Source organism: Lagenorhynchus albirostris, chromosome 1 (assembly GCF_949774975.1).
Source record: "Lagenorhynchus albirostris chromosome 1, mLagAlb1.1, whole genome shotgun sequence".
In the NCBI taxonomy this organism is placed as follows: Eukaryota; Metazoa; Chordata; class Mammalia; order Artiodactyla; family Delphinidae; genus Lagenorhynchus; species Lagenorhynchus albirostris.
Window position 1 is genome coordinate 12,325,889 of NC_083095.1, and position 21,084 is coordinate 12,346,972.

At 36.5% G+C, this 21,084-nt stretch overlaps 1 protein-coding gene, 1 non-coding gene and 1 pseudogene across 2 annotated transcripts in view; all 3 read left to right on the plus strand.

Moving 5' to 3' along the window:
• TRIP11 (thyroid hormone receptor interactor 11) overlaps positions 1-15,435 on the plus strand; it is a 66,140-nt gene extending 50,705 nt beyond the window's left edge. The window contains exons 16-20 of the mRNA XM_060168084.1: positions 6,816-6,897; positions 7,904-8,018; positions 8,443-8,559; positions 9,733-9,877; positions 11,987-15,435. Coding sequence (XP_060024067.1) covers positions 6,816-6,897; positions 7,904-8,018; positions 8,443-8,559; positions 9,733-9,877; positions 11,987-12,207 — 680 coding nt within the window. The 3' untranslated portion in view covers positions 12,208-15,435. The remainder of the gene's footprint in view (positions 1-6,815; positions 6,898-7,903; positions 8,019-8,442; positions 8,560-9,732; positions 9,878-11,986) is intronic.
• LOC132505246 (U5 spliceosomal RNA) lies at positions 2,446-2,561 on the plus strand. Its single transcript, XR_009535323.1, has one exon. It is a non-coding gene; the product is annotated as a U5 spliceosomal RNA (small nuclear RNA).
• Positions 15,436-20,733: 5,298 nt separating the features above from the next.
• LOC132505096 (U4 spliceosomal RNA) lies at positions 20,734-20,862 on the plus strand (annotated as a pseudogene).
• Positions 20,863-21,084: the final 222 nt, after the last annotated feature.

The window sequence follows — 21,084 nt, forward strand, 5'->3', positions numbered from 1 at the left end:
GAGCAATTAGGACTAAGTAGAGACTGGTGAATTGGAGAGCTTCTTATAGGGGGCAACAAATTCTCAGCTTCACTGAACTGTTGTTGTGTAGGAATGTGGGTCCAGGGTTGCCAGATCTTCAGGTCTTTCAAGAGTCACCAAAAATGTAGACTTATGTGAAATGTTCCAGTTTTTTAATGTGACGTGTAATTTAAGTTTTTCAAAAAACCCTGTGTGGTCTGAACAAAACATTTCTTTGTATCAGATTTAGTCCGTGCTAATTTGCAACAGTGAGCTTTCAGAAATGGGTTGAGGTTTAGTCTGTAGCCTAGAAAGTCTTTGTCATTAATAAATATCAGTATAAGTATATAGTGATGATGATATTCAGTAAGTGGCAAAATTATTATAATGACTTTACTGCTCACTGACCCAATTGTGGCCCTTTCTTTTGAGATATGGCAGGTCTGTGTGAACCTTTAAAAATTAAATATATAACTTGACTCATAAGCAACTGACAAAGGATTAATCTCCAAAATTTACAAGCAGCTCATGCAGTTCAATATCAAAAAAACAAACAACCCAATCCAAAAATGGGCAGAAGACCTAAATAGACATTTCTCCAAAGAAGATGTACAGATTGCCAACAAACACATGAAAGGATGCTCAACATCACTAATCATTAGAGAAATGCAAATCAAAACTACAATGAGGTATCACCTCACAACAGTCAGAATGGCCATCATCAAAAAATCTACAAACAATAAATGCTGGAGAGGGTGTGGAGAAAAGGGAACCCTCTTGCACTGTTGGTGGGAATGTAAATTCATACGGCCACTATGGAGAACAGTATGGAGGTTCCTTAAAAAACTAAACATAGAACTACCATACGACCCAGCAGTCCCACTACTGGGCATATACCCTGAGAAAACCATAATTCAAAAAGAGTCATGTACCAAAATGTTCACTGCAGCTCTATTTACAATAGCCAGGACATGGAAGCAACCTAAGTTGAATGGATAAAGAAGATGTGGCACATATATACAATGGAATATCACTCAGCCATAAAAAGAAACGAAATTGAGTTATTTGTAGTGAGGTGGATGGACCTAGAGTCTGTCATACAGAGTGAAGTCAGTCAGAAAGAGTAAAACAAATACTGTATGCTAGCACATATATATGGAATCTAAAAAAAAAAAAAGGTCATGAAGAACCTAGGGATAAGACAGGAATAAAGACACAGACCTACTAGAGAATGGACTTGAGGATACGGGGAGGGGGAAGGGTAAGCTGGGACAAAGTGAGAGAGTGGCATGGACATATATACACTACCAAATGTAAAATAGATAGCTAGTGGGAAGCAGCTGCATAGCACAAGATCAGTTTGGTGCTTTATGACCACCTAGAGGGGTGGGATAAGGGAGGGTGGGAGGGAGGGGGAGATACAGGAGGGAAAAGATATGGGGACATGTGTATATGTAAAACTGATTCACTTTGTTATAAACTAGAAACTAACACACCATTGTAAAGCAATTATACTCCAATAAAGATGTTAAAAAATTAAAAATAAAAAAAGAAACTTGATTCATAATATTCAGTCTTTAAGAAAATTTGTTTTGATATGGAAAAATGCAGTACAAATTATCTGAATTCTAATGTATTAAAGGATTCAGGGAGGACGGTGGAGAGGGAAAATAAATTTGATCTGGTTACATTAAAAATATTTACATAAAATCTCTTTCAAATGCACGTAGTAACTCTAATTTAACTGTACAAATAATCCAGTAGACTTCAACATTGATATTTCAGTTTAATCACAGATTCTAATCTATTGAAATTCAAGTTAATGAGGTTATACTGTATTAATAAAATTCTTTTCTGTGAGTTCATTGCTAGGAAGTGGAGTTTCAAAAATTACTTTTTACTCTGCAATTAATAATTATAATTATGGAACAAGAAAGCATTCACCATATACTCTAGACCTTAAAATTCCGTTGAAATGGTTGAAAGGAATTGAGTTAAAAGACAAAGCAGTTGCTAATATGTCTTTTTTTTTAAATTTATTTTTGTTTATTTATTTTGGCTGCGTTGGGTCTTCGTTGCTGCACGTGGGCTTTCTCTAGTTGTGGCGAGGTGGGGCTACTCTTTATTGCAGTGCGCAGGCTTCTCATTGCAGTGGCTTCTCTTGTTGCAAGCCAACTCTAGGCTCTAGGCATGTGGGCTTCAGTAGTTATGGTGCATGGGCTCAGTAGTTGCGGCTTGTGGGGCTCTAGAGCGCAGACTCAGTAGTTATCATGCACGGGCTTAGTTGCTCCGCGGCATGTGGGACCTTCCCAGACCAGGGCTCGAACCCATGTCCCCTGCATTGGCAGGCAGATTCTTAACCACTGTGCCACCAGGGAAGCCCACTAATATGTCTTAACTTCCAATATAAATAAATACAAGGTGCCTTTAAAAAATATCATTTGGATACTCTGGTTTCTCTCAAGAGCAAATAAATCTTTTGCCTTTTACTAAAGATTTCCGTGGAGAGAAACAAATCTGAGTGTTCAGTAAATTTTTTGAGGCCTTGCTTTGGCAGGGCTAGAAAAAAAAAATCGTTTGGTGTTATAATGAAAGTGATCTTGTATAAGTTGAAATTCTGTAATAAAAAGACTGTCAAATTTCTAGCCTTTGCTTTAATTATATTTAATTGACTGAAGAGGCTAAATTTCCTTATATTAGATTTAATATATCAGATTTAAATTTATTTTTTAGGTAGCCAGTCCAAGTAAGACACAAGACCCAGTTTATTTACTGACATATCTATAATAAAATCATATTTCTAACATTCTTTTTTCCTTGCGTTGACTTCTTTGCCATAGTTTGTAAAGATGACAAATAAGGTAAATGGAGGAAAAGTTATCAGTGTTAATGCTAACCAAAGTGGTACATATTATCGATAATGGTTAGGGCTAGGTTAAAAGTTGATATTTTAAAAAATCAGATGAATGAATACTAATGCTTTATATAGAACTTTACTGGTTAAAAATGTCACATTTAATCACTCAGTAGATTTCTCTCAAAATCCTTTGAGATAAGCATGCTCATTTTACAAAATAGGCATCAGAGTCCAGCCCTGGTGACAGGACCATGATTCACATCCAGGTCTTGTGACAAGACCATAATTCACACGCAGGTCTCCGGACACTCAAGTGCTGCTCCAGCCATCTTTCTTTTCTCAGTCAGGTGACTGTTAAATAAACTTGAATCTTGTCCAAGGGAGCTTAGTCATAAAATAGCCAATGACTTTGTAAGGAGTGTGACCTCACTGTACAATGCTCTGTGAAGACAGTATTAATAGTGCGGTGTTACTAATTGCAAATAAAATGTAAAATTATGATGTACTAATTTGTTGTAGTCACATTTTATGTTAAATTTTGATATTAAATCAAGTGATGAAGATCATGGTACCATCTCTAGGTATTACAGAGACGAGGCTCTGATATGGTTTTAGGATGTCAGATATTCAGAGTAACTCTTCCCCTAAACTAGACCAACCTCAGTTGCTTTATTGCTCAACTTTAAAGTGTACCCCCACTGCCCTTTCTTTCCCGCCTAACTTCCAGACAATTATTTTGGCATGTTTTTAGGTTATTTCACAGGGATATTGTATTTGGCTAAAACCCCATTTCTGAATAACTATGTTTTGCCTGCCCATATAAATATAATTCTGATTTCAAATTGTGGTTTGAATTAGTGTGCAGTCTTTATGGAGAAATATTGAGAATCTTTTGTGGGAGGAGAATAGGTGTGCCTGAGGAAAAAGAGAAATCTGTAGGGACCTTGGAAGTCAGTATTTGCCTTTCTTTTCTTTTCTAAATCTTTCCTAGTTAACCCATCCTTCCAGTCCCTTCCCCCAAATTCTGAGGTTGTTTTCTAGACTCAAATATCAGAACCCATTTAAACTACTGCTCATATTTGAAATAGCCCTCTACATGTCTGCAAGGATATGCACATTGTCAGTTCTCTTTCTCATTAGCTCAGGACTAACTTGTATTCTGATAATGAGTTTAAGAAATTTTACCCTATTATTTTGGCCTTAAGGATGTTTTGATCAGACCTTTCAGAACACAGAGATTTTAACAAAAGTTATACCCATATTAAAGAATTTTCATCAAGAAAATATTTTCTACTTGAACTTTATTAAGATGGATTTCCTGATCAATTTTTCATGGAGCAAAGTTAAATTTTTCCAATTAATTTTACTAAAATCATTTTTATCAGAATCAGCTCTGTGAATTTTACTCTGAAGATATCTATCATTCAGTTTTATCTTCCTTTTCTTTTTTTAATAAGAGACAGTACAGTGTAATGGTTATATCCTGGTTATACTCCAAAGCAGTGCTATCCTATAAAAATGCAATGGAAGCCACATTTATAATTAAAAATAAATTTAGTAGTCATGTTTAAAAAGTAAAAAGATACAGGGAGATTAATTTTAATAATATATTTTATATAACTCAGCGTATCTAGAATATATTATCATTTTGACATGTAATCAATATAAAAATCATTAATTTTAGAAGAAAGTAGTTAGGAGAAGGGAAGTCTCAGAGAAACGGAAGGTTGGGGATAGATTAAGTTTGACCTCTTCTTCTGCTACCTTTGTATAGCCTTGAAGAGAAGTGGAGGAGGATGAAAGAGAAGACTGTGACCATCTTTACTCTAGCTCTTACTTTAGTTCATGAGTGGGGTGGTTAATTCAGAACATCAACAAGAGATTAACTTACTTGCTGTTCTTCCTCTGAATAATTAAGAGTTCTACTTAATTTAGAAGGTAGTACTAGAAAAGGCCCACGTGGCACCATGGTTCGTAGTATATATGTGCCCATTAAGAATCTAAAAATGTCTTTTACTGACTCAGACTTTAGTAATAATCTTGTTCTCTCTGTCTCTGTCTGTCTTTCTGTGTCTGTCTGTCTCTCTCTTAATGTCCAAGCTTAAATTCCTCCCTGGAAAGACAGGAAAGGAAATGTTTGTAGTAGATTTTCCAGACACAAACCTTGCTTTTATAATATGGTTATGACAACCATCTCTGTTTTGGTAAAAGTTAGCCTATTACATTTTGCAGTTTAGATTTTTGCAATGTGGAAAAACCACAAACCATTGCAAACAGTTAAACTGAACATTTTGTATATACATTTAGTACTGTAAACCAGAATTTTAGTACTGTACAGACAGAATGAAAACATAAAGCAGATGAACCTGGCCTAATCTGTAAGGTTCAGAGAAAACTTCTTTGAGGAAGGGACTTGGGAACTGACATGTGAATGGTAAAGAGGAGTTAATAGGCAGTGCCGAAGGAAAAGAGCTTTCCAGGCAAAAGGAAAAACGTTTGCAGAGGTCTTGCAGTGGGAATTGAGAGTTCAGAAATAAATCATACATTTCTGGTCAATTGATTTTCAACAAGGATTCCAAAGGAATAGTTTTTTCAACACATGGTACCAGAACAACTGGATATCCACATGTACTCGAACGAAGTTGGACCCTTACCTCATACCATGCACAAAAAGTAACTCAAAGTGGGTCATAGACCTACATTTTAGAGTTAAAACTGTGAAACTCTTAGAAGAAAACATAGGAGTAAATCTTTGTGATGTTGAGTTAAGCAGTGGCTTCTTAGATATGACACTAAAGGGGCAAGCAACAAAAGAAAAACTAAATTGGACTTCATTGAAATTAAAAACTTTTGTGCTTCAAAGGATACCATCAAGAAAGTGAAATGACAACTCACAGAGTGTGAGAAAATATTTGCAAGTCGTATACTGGATAAGGAAACCTGTATCCCACTACCACTAGGAAGATGCTGCATAACTCAAAGAGTAGGTTTGTGGAAAGAGGTCAGAGTTGTCTCATGTTGGGATGTGAGTGTTTCTTGATTTGAAAAGTTGAGCTGTACTGCAAAGCATTCTCCTAATTTCTTTCAGAATGAAATTTGTAATCTAGCTTGATGTTAATAAGCATCTCCTTTGGCTCAGACTATCCATTTCTGAGGAAACGGGTGTAAACTCCATGGGTTTGCTGAGAGTTCCTTAGTCTAGGAATCCATGGTCCCATGGCATGGTTGATTATGAACAGGGTCTCTCCTGTTGAAATTCTAGACTTTGATTTTAGTACTGTTCACATTCCTAGTATTCTGCCAAGACTTTACAGATTTTGCTTCCTTTTAAAATAAATAAGAATTTAAAAATAAAATAATCTAAACATCTTTCTAAATCAGTCATAAGCTATAGTATCTTGCCTAGTGTGAGAACCAGTGATCTGAATTGTTTCTTGCAGCTTATTTACCCCAGGATACTCTGCCCTATCAGCTGCCTTCTGAGCCATGGTCTTGGTTGCGTTAGCTGCTCTTCCTCTTCTTAGCTCACCAAAAAAGATTCCAGCCGGGAAAATGGAAAAAGGAAAATCTAAAATTGTCCTTTCCGGTATTTTCCCATTAAAGAGTGGCTCTGGAGATGTTTCGTGCAAAGGAGCAGTGGTGAAAAATCTCTTCTTTGTTGTTAAGTTTCTGAAGAGAATGAGAAAACCTTTGGTTTTTAAATGTTCTGTTAAAGAATTGATTATTTTATTGGGGGCAAACAATGTGAATTAATGCATACGCTGGCTTCTAGGTAATTTCTATACCAGAGAACCTAATTCCCTGAACCAAAGAAGAGATGGACGCAATTGAGTATTCCTAATTAGAATAAGTACATATATTCAAAATTCTCACTAAAGATGTCATAAATCTCATTATATATTCATACAGACTATTTTAATCAGTTAATGACTCTCTTTATTCACATATTTTAAAACAGATGAACTCCGACAAGAAATGCTGGATGATGTACAAAAGAAATTGATGAATTTAGTAAATAGCACAGAAGGAAAAGTGGACAAGTATGCTCTGCCTTTTACTTTTATGTACTTTATGGGGATCACTTTTATGGTAAAAACAATTTCTACATGTAAATGTATGTGATTAAGGTTTTAAAAAACCTTTTCTTTTTCTTATATAATGATGAGCTGCAGGTAGTTTTAATGAGGGGTCAGTAACTTGTCTTGAGCTTTCCCAGCTCAAATTCTTTTTCTTAAAACCATAGGCAAGAGTTAAAACATCACCACAATATAAAGTACTTAGAAAATATAAAGTTTATTCTTACCATTCTTTTTTGTTCTCTTTACTGCCCTTAAGTGGATATATCTTGCTCAAATGCATTAGGTGTGAAACCTAGGTATACATGTAGTATATCTTTAACATTTTAAAGATTTAGATATTATGAGCAAATTTTTAATGAATGAGGAAATATAAGCATAACCGTTAAGCACAAGAACTATCATCACCATTTAGGATATGGAGGGAAAAATCTGAAGTGTCTCCTTAAGACAACCCAGACAGGCACTGAGAATTACTAATGAGGTACCATCTCAGTTGATTATTTGGTTGAAGAAAGTTGGTGACTAGTAAGTGATATTTTTAAAGGTACACATTTTGGGTTGTTTGCAATATTCTTTTTTTTTTTTTGCGGTACGTGGGCCTCTCACTGCTGTGGCCTCTGCCGTTGTGGAGCACAGGCACCGGACGCACAGGCTCAGCGGCCATGGCTCATGGGCCCAGCCGCTCCGCGGCATGTGGGATCTTCCCGGACCGGGGCACAAACCCGTGTCCCCTGCCTCGGCAGGCTGACTCTCAACCACTGTGCCACCAGGGAAGCCCTGTTTGCAATATTCTTAATTAGACTTGTCAAAAAATTTTTAAAGCTACTTTAAAATATTTTAGTGTTTTTTATAACTGTTATTTAAATATGATTAAATATTTGTATGTTTAGTGTTTATTGTTTGGATACACTAGATATTGAGACAACTGGTGCGTTAGCCTGAGCTGTTTCTGCCTCCGTTTTCATAGAGTCCTAATGAGAAACCTCTTCGCTGGACACTTCCACACACCAAAAAATCAGCGTCATGAAGTGTTACGATTAATGGGAAGCATCCTAGGTATCAAAAAGGAGGAAATGGAACAGGTAACTGAATATTGAATGCCATTTTGAATACATTTATAACTAAAATGCTTGGTATCATATAAATTTTTTTTTTACTGTGTATTGTATAACTTGCTGAATGCAATTTTCTCAATAATGTGGAAATGGAATCATGTTATACTACAGAGAAGAAGCAGATTTGTGCAGCTTGTATAATATTAGTTTAAATGTTTTGTAACTTATATGCAACCGTTCATATCAGAATGCTTCAAGTTTGAGACATGACAGTCCTCAAATTTTATTTGAAATAGTGCTTAGGATGACAGTGTATATGTAGCTTCTGTCAGTAGGAAACTAAGAATTGGACTTGGAAAACATGGTTTACTACCATCTGAAATCATGTAAAAGTGCTCTGTTTTCTTTTCTTGTGTTGATAATATTTTTCTGTTTTAAAATAATCTTTCAGTTGTTGAATGAAGATCAGGGTGGTGTTACCAGGTGGATGACTGGGTGGCTTGGAGGAGGATCAAAAAGTGTTCCCAACACACCTTTGAGACCAAATCAGCAATCTCTGCTTAATAGTGTAAGAGTTGATTTATTCCTGCTGGATATGAGCAGTGAAATGATTATGCATCATATTCATTTGCAAAGAATTAGACTTCTTTTTCAGGTTATTTTATACAGCCCTTTTATTTTGGGGTTGTGGAAACTGAGATCCAGAGAGGTGATTCGCTTAAGGATAATAAGCCAGTTTTAATAATTTTATTGCACATATCAGTAGGTTTTATTTTAACATTTTGTTTACATGGTACTTTGATTTTTCAAAGCATTAACTGTTCCTTCCTTTGTATTTGATCATGCTGCTATCAGCCCACAATCATTTATCTCTTACTACTAAGTTATGAGATTCTTGAAGACAGAGGCTCTATTTTATGCCTGTATGTATCTACCTAGTCATTGAGCCAGTGAATATTTATTGAGCACCTGCTGTGTACCAGACTGTTCTGAGCATTGAGGATGCAGGTGCAAACCAAATAGGTAAAGTGCTTTCCCTCAACAAACTTACATTCTGGTAGGAGGAGGCAGTTAATAAACACGAAAATATGATGCCTGGTATATAGTAGGCTTAAGATGAGTATTAATTGAATTGAGTAGCACTGTGAGTTAGAATGTGGAGTTTACGTCTTTATTTTATTTTATTTTTTTTACTAAAGAGGAAACTGAGGATAGGTGACTTACCCAAAGCTGGTGAAAGATAGAACTCAAATTGGATGGCATAAAATTTAATTTAAAGGAAAGTTCTACATGACATTATTTTAATCTGATAATATTACTGGTGAGCTTTTGCTGTACTCATTCATTGGGTGTTACTCTAGAAAAATAGGACTTTAATGCTTGTTTTCTGTTGATATAATTTTTTTATGTCTATGTAAACGGTTACTAAAATGATTTAAGACTTGATGTCTTAAGTGCCATTGATGGTGAGAAATCTGTTATCTGGTGGCTAATTCTCATTATGAGGTTTGTAACAAGTGTTGTCATCAAAGATTATTGATTAAATTGTTAAAGTTTTTGATTGATACCTGTGTATCAGAGTGCTAGCACTTTTAATTGTTCATAAGGCTTGTTCATAAAGAAATGATTCAGGTAGCATGACTAGTTTTTAGTATTTAATTAGAATAGCTGGTACAGTTTCTTAGCTGTAGTGAATATAATTTTATTATCTGCCTAATATATCCCAAATATTTTTTCTTAGTCTTTTTCAGAACTTTTTGTTAAATTTCTAGAAACAGAATCTCATCCATCTATTCCACCACCCAAGCTTTCTGTTCATGATATGAAACCTCTAGATTCACCAGGAAGGAGAAAACTAGATACAAGTGTACCCGGAAGTTTTAAAGGTAAAATCAGATACTTATTTTTTCTACAATTTAAAAAATTGATAATTTTTAATTATGTTTTACAGTGATATTAACTAAATTTTTAGTGTTTTTGAAAATGTGCAATAATGACTTTTCCAGAATTCCAGTAAGGCGTTAGATTTTGGCTTCATACATTCTTGTAGCAACCTGATATTTAATTAGCTTAGATTAATTTAAGCAATATGAAATATTTTCCCTTTATATATTGGAATAATTCTTCTCTCTCTGCATAAGACACCTTGAATTATTCGTGGAAGCGGTGGTTGAACTGGTAAACCTTTGCTTGTTCACACATTTTCCTTTCGAATTGTAGTTTATAGTTAGAGAAAGATTTTTCCCCTGTGATGATAATCTAAGTGTTACACTCAAAAACCAAAGTTAGTGTGTTAATAATATGTACAGAGCTGTTTAGTAAACTGGCCTACACATCCAAGAACATTATGAAGAGTTCTTATATGTTGAAAGGCCTGCCTGGAACCAAATGGTATGGTGGTTCATCAATATGTGGACATAGTTTTCTACCCCACTAGGTTGTAAGGATCTTATGCTATTTATATCCCTTATATTGGCATGTACTAAAGTTTCTTGAGTTCAAATTAAAGTATAATCCATTAGACTATATATGAATTCTTTATTGGAAGGTCTGTCTTTTATCTGAAATCTTCATATTTTAATACAGACTAACATGTTTGCTAGTTGGACTGTAAAGGAACATATTGTATACTGTCAAGTTTGTCACATGCCAGATACTTAAATTTGGATAAAATACTGAATTTATATTCTGAAATTTAAATAACTTCCTTAGTTCTCATTTAGATGAATATTTCTGTTTTCCTGAACTTTTATAGAAAGAGAAAGTGGTAAAATTATTTTAGATAAAAGATTTGTCTACTAAATTTAGTCTTTAGAAAAGTCTCAACTTTAACATGTGTAGACTATACTAAAACACTTTTTCTTGTTATACTAGATTTTAGCATCTTGAAGCTAAAGTTTATTCTATTTTATTTAAATTTATTTTATTTAAATTTTATTTAAATATACATTATTTAAATTTTGATTCCAAAATTTCTTTTGGCAGGGTCTCCCCTCCCTCTCCCTCCTTCCCCCTGTCTCCACTCCTTCCCCTTCTTCCCTCTCCTCCTCTTTCATATACCTCCCCACCTTCAGTTATCAAGTCACATGTGCAGCTTCATTTGTATTGATCAGAGACAAAAGCCAGAGCTTACCACATAGCACCAGAAGCTTTTTCAGAGTTTGGAAAATTGTCATTCACAGGAAAGTACAACTTGGGGACCCAGGGGTGCTCAATGATAAGAAGATTTGATGAATTTGTCTCAATGCTCCCTTTGTTTTGGAGGCCTCTTTTATTTGAGTTTCCCACTGCTGAAGTGGGTGCCTTCAACAGGTTGCTTGTCTCTCAACAATGAAGTTGTTAATGATCTTGGGTAATAAAGCAGAGTTCTGCCCACTAAGAAATGAGTACGTAAACCAAATGCCTGTTCCAGTAAAAACTTAATTGTTCAGCCTGACTTTACAGAGAAATAATCTAATGAGAATTATTTTCAGACTTTTGAACGTCTAAAAGGTGATCATTTAATGTAATGCGTAAGTTGTTTTTTCTTTTGGTAAACTAATATTAAATCTGATTGTTATCATTGCAATATGGATGCTGGTTTTTTTCATGACCATTATAATAATTTGGGCAAAACAAGTTCTCAAGTCCTCCCATCTTTCAGGTGGTTAGATAGAGTTTGCCTGGTTACATAGAAAACATCTTTTAAAAAACTGTTGTTATAGTAAATGACGTTAATCAGTTATATAAGTGGTATTAAGTATAAGACAACAATACTAATGTGTTTAATAAAGTATTAGCTCTACATACAAATATTTCTCACTTCCATTTCTTTCTCTATTTATTGCCTTATCCTCTTTCACCTTCTGTGTTTCATAGACCTGTTTATCCGATCCAGAACCCGGCAGCATATGAATTAAATTTATTTGGGGGCCAAATCTAGGAACCTAAAACACATGTATAACAGTGACCAAATAACATATGGGAGATTAAATCATTCATATTTTGTCATTTAGATACAACCGAACCCAGGTCTGGTAGAAGAACAGATGTGAATCCATTCCTAGCTCCCCGCTCTGCGGCTGTGCCTCTCATTAACCCAGCTGGACTTGGACCTGGAGGGCCTGGGCATCTCCTTTTGAAACCCATCTCAGACGTACTGCCCACATTTACGCCTTTGCCAGTGTTACCTGACAACAGCGCCGGAGTTGTGTTGAAAGACCTTTTAAAGCAGTAGGTGATTCTCAAGCCAGAGATGACATATATAGCACTTTAAAAAAACCCCGTGAACACTATGTGTATGTAGTTTATCACAAAGTGGCCTTTTGGAAAAAGTCATGTATTTGTTCACAGTTATACTTTATCTAAATTTAATAGCAGTATTCTTAATGCTTCTAGAAATTACAGGTGTTAAAGGAGGAAGTGTTTGCTATATTATCTGCTTTTTTTCCCTGTCTGATTTGACCTAACTTAAGCTAGAAACATTCACTCTTAATTTTAATTTACAAAAATAAGAAAAATTAAAAGACGAAAACACTAGTAGCTATATATCAGCTCTTTATTTCCTTTTCAAGCTCATTTAAGCTAGAGACATGTAGTTTATCTTTTAAAGATAATCAACAGATTTACCAAAAAGAGGGAAGAAGAAAATAGTGGTGGCTTATCTGCGTAGTGCAAAAAATTGATCTAAAGTATATATTAATCATCTGTAAGAGGACGTGGAGTAGACAGGTTAAGAACAAGGCTGTTCCTGGGAGGTCACAGGTGTCCTAAGGTGGAAGGTGTGTGTATTTGGTACTATGCAATTTCATCTCGTGTGTAGATTCATGTGATGACAGTGCAGAGACAGAGAACAGTTTCGTCAAGGACCCCTTGTGCTCCCCTTTCACAATCATAGCCACCTCCTTCCCTACCGTCTCCTTAACCTCTGGAAACCCCTCCCTACACTCCTTCTCTATAATTTTGTCATTTCAAGAGTGCCATTCGGTGGAATCCTACAGTATGTAACCTTTTGAGACTGGCTTTTTTCACTCAGCATAATTCCCTTGAGATCCTTCTAAGTTGCTGAATATATTGGAAACTTGTTCCTCTTTACTGTTGAGTACATACTGTGAACATATGGTTTAGTTTTAAGAGCTAAGGTGTCTCTTTAAAGACAGCATCTTAAAACTGTTTCTACACACCTACTCACAACTTTCATCTAAGTGTTAAATTCTACAGCTGCATTTACATAACTGTAATTAGCAATATCACTAGACGTGACACCTCCTGCCTCTATCTGAGGTATTGACATGAGAGGTACGGCCACCTTGGAGTCATCCATTCTCATCCTCACGGTCACTGAGGGTAGTGAAATCACTTCAACGACACCAGCACCAGGTGTTTGGAACTTAGCGGGAAGGGAGTATTCCTTTAATTTTTTTATAAACCCCTCATAAAATTCCTGACTTGGAATTTAATTACGTCGGGACACTCATGTTTGTATTAGTTGTTGAAGTTGTACATTTAAAGACATATCTTTGCAAATTTTGTAAATTTCGATATGCCTTTAAAATAGAAACATCTGTATAATAAGGAAAGGTGAAAACGATACTAATCCAAATATGTAAATAGACCTGGCTCTGACCAGGGCTAAATTTGGTTGTTTGTAAATTTTGCTGTGATTAACTGTATACTTTGTACTGTATTTAGAGGATTGGAAGTCTTTATGTGTTGATGGATAAAACTTGTTTTTCTGAAAAATCTAGTAACTTAGACATTGCTGCTTCAGAATATCCCGTCTCCTTTGCTAATTTATTTATATTGCCATTCTTTATTTAGCATACTTTAAAGGAAGTTGTCATACAAGTGCTTTATTAGAACTATCCAACTGTCTCCTGTCCGGTTTGCCCATTATTGTTTCTCTACGAAATTATTACTCTTAGGTTTTATAAGGTCCTTTCAAAGGTACTTTCACTGACCATCCTAAATTATTTGCTGCTTGCCATTGAATTTTTCTTTCAGTGTGGAGCATCCGAAATAAAAGTTTCTAAGTTAAAAAAAGAAAAAAAAAAGACAACTTGATCCTTCATTTTGAAGAAATACAGAAAAAAGTTCCCTCTTTTAATTTGAAAAGGAGATGCATGGTGGGTATAAGTAGCATGTCATCATATTTTAAATGCCTTTTATGACATTTTCAGTATTTCCTCCCCTGCTCCAAACAGCCTATCCCCCCCATTACCCCATAGTTTAACATAAATTGGAAAGCTGTTATGGGTGGATTGCATATTAAACATCCCAACATGACCTTACATGGCTGCTATTTTAAAAAGTACGTGACCTCGTCCTAAAGCTGTAGTACCTAATGTTTCAGTTGTATCTTCATCGAAACTATAGCTCACTGGTGTGCATACTAAGTGTTTGTTGATCTAAACCAGGCATAACTCATCTGCTTTTCTGAAACTAAGTTGAGTCAGAGATGAAACACCTGCTCAAAGAATCTTCTTAGGAACCATACAGTGAAGAAGCTTGTATTTCTAATGTTAGCAGTTGGACATTGCTAACACTAATTTTACTGCAGTATTTTAACTACAGTAATTTTGCTGTTTACTTCTCTATAAACTTACTAAAATTTGTGGTTGAATTTTTCCATAGCTGCCACAGTTTTTCACAGCATTCCTAATGGTTTTCAGCTGCTATATTGTAGTAGAAAATTCATCCAGTCATTGGATTTGATTTTAGTATAATACTGTATCTCATGATTGAGTTTTTAGTTCCTGCCATTATTGAGTTGAAAGAAAAAAACAAAACCAAAACTAAGTGACAAAAACATGGGGGAAAAAGGAATGACTTTCTTAAAACCATCCAACTAAATACTAAATATCCCCCCCAAGTAAAGCCTCTAGTTTATTGTAACCTTTTAATGGGTAATTGAAAGGGGGAAAAAGTCAAAATACTTTTCCAGTCAGTAGGTGGAAAAAAAAAACAACTATGCTTCAGGGACAAGAGATAATAAGAATTATTGATAAAGAGCTATTATGTGTCAAACTTAAGGCATTTAAATTTGATTTTTAAGGCTAATGAAGTTTTTCATATATCAAACTATTTAAAACATCTTCCTTTAACAAAAATTTATCTTTAGTTTTTTAAATATCAAGTTAAGTATAACATTTATATATTCCTATGGAAAAAATAATGGTACTTTTAATGATCTGACATTTGTGATTATTTGCCAGTCTTTACTTTTTAACTTATTAAGGTTTCTCTACTTAAAACTTATAATTTGTCTTTTGACTTTTAGGGAAATATCTAGTGGGATATTTACAGCCCAGCCTTAATATTGGGTTGTGTTTTATAGAGCTAAAGTCAATGCATTTCTGAATTTCTCAGGAGCACTGCAAGGCAAAAAAACTACTCCAAATAAAAATGATATATGTAAGTTGGCAATGTCTTCATCCACAATAAAAAAAAAACTTTTTAGCAAACAGCTGCTGACTTTTTCTTTAGAAGGGGGAGAAATGACTTACACATGTTGTTTATAGCAGAAGTTGATGAACTACTGAAGCTGATATCTTCAAATGTTCACCGGATGTCTGTTAGGATACTGTTTGAGCCTTGGAAATGTTAAGTATGAACGATTTAATAGATGCTTAAGATTACGTGTGAAAAGAGGGTCTGAGAGGTTTAGCCAGCCCTTTTTATTCTCCAGAGGTGCTACTATGCATCATTGGGCTCTTTGTTTTTCTGCAAAATAATCAGTTATGTATTCATTTTTTTTTAGATGTGGAACTTGTATATTTTTAACTGTTCATGTGGTAGGATTGGAAGGAACATGGGTTTTAAATTTGAGAGATGGATTGGAGTACAGATTTTGAACCTTTCTGTGTGACCTTTAACAAAATTACTTTGACTATGGGACTGATTTTTCTTGTCTCTGAAATAACACACACCTATTAAACTTATGGGTTATAGGGATGAAATGACCCATTCATTCATAATATTTATTAAATGAATAAATGTACCACTTGTGGAAATGCTTTATAAAGTCTATAGTTCTACACAGATATTAGAAGTTGTGGTAATTACTGCCAAAAAGTAGATAAGAATGTCAGGATGTTACTGAATCCAAGTGTTATTTCAAAAAGGTAAGGAGAGGTCAAACGCCTGAAGTTCTTGCCGCTCTGGTGGGCTGAGTTTTAAGAAGAATCAGTTGGATTTAGGAACTGGCTCAGGAAGTTGTTGGCTGTGACCTAGAGAAGTGTCGGTGGAATGGTGGGAGTAAAAAACATGTTAAGTAGGTCGAGTAGGTGCTGAGCAAGTGGTGATGGTGTTTATAGGCATCTCTTCTGAGAAATCAGGTTGTGAAGGGGAAAGGGGTTAGTAGGAGAGGAGAGTGGGGTCGAGGCACTTGCACGCTGGAAGACTTGAGCACGTGTGAATGCTTGTGCGAAGGACACATTTAGATGGAGGCTGAAGAGTGGAGAGAAGAGTTCCTGAGGGGGGAGCTGATAGAGTCTGAACACAGATGGGGGGATTGGCCTCAGTTAGGGAGGACTCCTACCAGGACAGGAGTGATAGAAGAAAGGGGACATGCGGGTAGCAAGAAAACTGCAAATTTTCTTCTGTGAGGTTGGCAAGGAGTTTTATCTGCTACAGATGAGGGAGAGGAGGGTCTGAGGCTTGAGGGATTCAGTCAAATGGGAGAGACAGACGCTTGTCCAGGTACTAGAGCAGTGCTCGTGGGCACATGCCAAGTGCCTGAGGGCCCTGACTTAGGCCTGACAGACAGATGGGGGGCGTGGTGGTTAAGCACATCTCAAAGGAAGTACCACTGGCGCACCCTAGAAGGGAGCAAGCTAGCAAAGTAAATGTCAGGTAAAAAACAGGTCTTGCTCTAACCAGTTCTAGTGGAATACAAATTATTACTAACCTGAACCTTGTTTTCCTGTCCTTGGAATTTAGGTCATGTGAATATATGATATATCTGAAAGTTTTACAGCATATTATTATCATAATTTAATACATCCAGTAAATTATTAATCCATTATAATTACAACAATATTTGTTTTGGAGATAGAGAAAAATTTAAGAATGTTAATAAATGGATCACTTGAGGCAAATATTTGAACCCTTAGTTGGTTTTCTGCCTTGGCTATTACTGTGTATCTGTCTTTTAGCCCTTCTCGGGTTAAGAAATTAATAATTTGCCCTATAATGATGTTATGACCGTGATCATTTTCAGCTGTGACTTTATTTTACAAGAGTACTCTCCTTTTCACCTCAAATATTCTTAGGCTTCAGTGAACTATTTCTGACCCTCAAAAATTAAATCTCAGTGATTGAAAATATTTGTGAACTTAATGTAACTTAGGAGCTGGGTAAAGTTTTCTAGATATACTTGGACTGTTAAGACTGGAAGATACATTATTCTACTTTGTAAAATATAACGCATTTTAGATGTTGAAAGACATTATATTGTGAGGAGGTTTCCTCCAACAATGGTGGATCAGTCTCAAGCCCTTATGGACCCATGGGTAAATGGGTGTGTATTTAAAGCGCATAGATTTCCCAAAGGGCAAGGGCAATCCCAGGTGGTGAAGGGAATCATGATTTCATTTAAAGAAAAGAGTTGGAAAGAAAGTAACATAAGTTTGCTCAGTTTCCTACGCAGCTCCTTCCATTTAGCTGTATTTAAAGAACCACGGGGTTATATGGGAGCTAACACATTAGTCCCTTTATAAAAGGCATTTTCAGGCACTCTCCTCAAATAAAAAGGGAATGATGGTAATAAAGTTACAAGTTGTAGACTAATGAGGTAATTTTTTATTTTTGAAAACTTATATGGAATGCACAGTCTTTGAAAAATTTTGGAATCATTTCAAAGTCATCTCTCTAAGGCATTTGCAGGGCCTCATGCAAATTTACTACTAGAGTAGCCTGAATACAGGCGTTCAAACTGTGTTGCTTCCTTTAGGACTGCACTTGCCAACTGTAGCTCCTGTGTTGAAACATATTGATGATGGTAAACATCAATTCTCCACAAAATTTCTACTTGAGATATTAATACTTCCATTTTTATAAGTCTTTTCACTTTTATTTTTTTCCCTTCAGACATTAGTTTTAGCGGGTGAAAAGTATTTACCCCTGCCGCCATCCTTTAATTTGTGTGTGTGTATATGTGAAATGTTTTAAACATTTAAGAATAGACAATAAGGATATTATGAGGGACCTCCGGCCAGGGCAGTGTGAAGAGGTCAGTCAATCCTCCCTACAAAAAACAAGTATAAAACTAAAATGGTCAGGGCTTCCCTGGTGGCGCAGTGGTTGAGAGTCCGCCTGCCGATGCAGCGGTCACGGGTTCATGCCCCGGGCCGGGAAGATCCCACATGCCGCGGAGAGGCTGGGCCCGTGAGCCATGGCCGCTGAGCCTGCACGTCCGCAATGGGAGAGGCCACAACAGTGAGAGGCCCGCGTACCGCAAAAAAAAAAAACAAAAAACTAAAATGGTCAAAAACAACCATTTGGGGGCTCTGGTAATTGACCAATGTTATGCCCTTCCTTGGCTTATGCACACCTACTTGCACTGTTGACCAGTCAGTGCCTCATGATAGAGAGAGAGAGAGGGAGAGAGAGAGAGAGCGCTAACCTTTGCTGAGAGCCTACTGTGTCTTGACACCTGCTAGGGGCTTTATGAATATTGTCTCCGTTACAACACCATGATATATTTTTGCTCCCATTTTATAGCTGACATCCTGAAGCCCAGCAAGGTTAAAAACTTGCTTAGGGTCCTGTATTTGTCAGGCTTCTCCAGAGAAACAGAACCTATATATACATATATATATATATATAGTTTTTAACGTCTTTATTGAAGTATAATTGCTTTACAACGTTGTGTTTCTTCTGTATAACAAAGTGAATCAGCTATACGTATACATATATCCCTATAAGTGTCTCCGAGAACCAATATTTTTAAAGGTCATTATATGTTTAACATAAGCATGACAATGAAGGCAGAAACCTTGAAGGATGGTATTAAGTCATCTAAATACATAAAAATGAAAACTGTGTGTTTCCAAAAATGTTGTGAACAAAATTAAAAGGCAAAAGACAAACTGAGGAAACTATTTGCAACATAAATGGCAATGGAGAAATATCCTCACTATGGAAATAAAGATGGGAAAAGAAAGAGAAATTGAGCATGAAATTGATGCTCCTAAGGGTTCTGGCAGAGGTTGCTGCTTGTCCTCTGATGTCCATTCTCTGCTTTCAGAGTAAGTGAACTCCAGATTTTTAGGTAAGTAGGTTCATGATCTCTCAGAACATAGACTACATCTCCCAGCATCCCTTGCAGTAGGTGTAGCTATCAATTTCTATCCTGCCTCCTGAATTGTGGGTGTGGTTGTGGTGTGCCATTTTGGACTAGGTAGAGGAAGGTCTAGAGACTGCCAAGCAACAAGATGGAAGGAGCTTGAATCTCTGGTACCTTAAAGAGACGGCTGCCATACTAGTTAGCCCTAACCACCAACCAACAGAACGTAGTGTGAGAACATATATCATTTTGCCATCAAACATAACTGTTGAGCTATTACTATTAAAAAAAGAAACCACAAACCACCACTCTTCAAAACCCCAAACCAAAAACCACATGAAAAAGAAAGGCTGGATCTAACTTTGGGGGACTCTGGTTATCAGGGAGGAAGAGAAACAGTGGGGGATGGGGGAGGGGCTGGAGAAAATGTAGTCAGACACATGGGGAAAAACAAGGTAACAGTCATGGACACAAGAGAGAAGATGAGTCATCAATGGTCAAACACTTCAAAGAGACAAAGGAACAGTTAGAATGGAGTAAAGGGCATTGTATTTGGCCATGAGATCACTAGGAAACTTAGGGAGCACCATCTTGGGTGACTGGTGGGGACATCGTGAGATTTCAGAGGGTTAAGGCGGGACTAGGTGGTAACTGACACATACTCACTGAGAGGCCTGATGGAGGGAGGAGGACAGTGGAAGCCGCTAGGGCATCAGGATAACAATTCCCGCCTTCTAGGGTGGGAGGACCTGTGTAGTGGAGCTTCTGCCCGATACCGTTCTTTGGCGTTGGCTGCCATTTTAGTTTTCGGATTGCTTTGGGCCAAGTTTGGACAATATAAGAAGTGAAAGACTTTATTAGTACTGAGGAAGTAGAAAGAGAAGGTAATGATGGAAGGGCCCAGGGAGTTCTGGAGTGTTCCTGAGGAGCTAAGACGAAGGGCGGGAACCAGCCTTGTAAGTCAGGGGTAGCAAGGCGTGGCCAGCTGGAGGCAATGAGGGCTCCAGAACCAGATAGGCTCGGTTTGGGCTTCCATCTGGACTGTTTATTGTCGGTGTCGCTCTGATCTCTCTGGGTCTGTTTCTTCCTCTGCCAAATGGAGAGTTTCCTCTTTGACAGAGTTATTGTGGGGGGTCAAAGGAGAGAGTGTGTGTAGACACCAGCATAACCGTAGACAGTTCATAGTCCCCTTCTGCGTTTTGCATTCACTGCTAGAAAGGCACTACAATGTAGTTATTTTTGGACAGTGAAAAAATTTAATATTAATCGTCAAAAATTTATTTAATATTAATCGTCAAAATCTATCATTAAAGGTCGAATTTTGTGAATTTTCCCTCCAATTTGAAGCATTACCTTTTTTAAAAAAAATAGCCCATCTGTCTTCCAACCCACGGCATTGTGAGCAAACTGAGTTTCATTGGAGCCAGGAAAGTCCCATTCAGCCGGTGATAACCTCTTACATTTATACTGCAATTTAGCTTTGCACAGTGGCAGTATCACAGCCAACGAGGTTTATCGGAGGCGCGATTACTGCTGATTGAAAACTTTTCCCTCTACTACAGTTTACACGTCGTAAGTCGTTCTTTATTTATGTTGTATTTGATTCTGATGCTGGGAGAAGAGGCAGAGGTTGGGATCCTTATTTTGCAACTAAAAACCAAAAAAGAAACAAAAAGCACTTAGGAAGGGAAGTGCTGAGAAACTAACCAGACTCACTGGTAGTTCATGCTCACAAATCGCATTTTCTTTTTTAAAACAGAGTTGCTAAATCGGGAATGCGATTAAAACGTGCATTTTGATGTTAGGACAGTTGACAAAGCCTCTCAC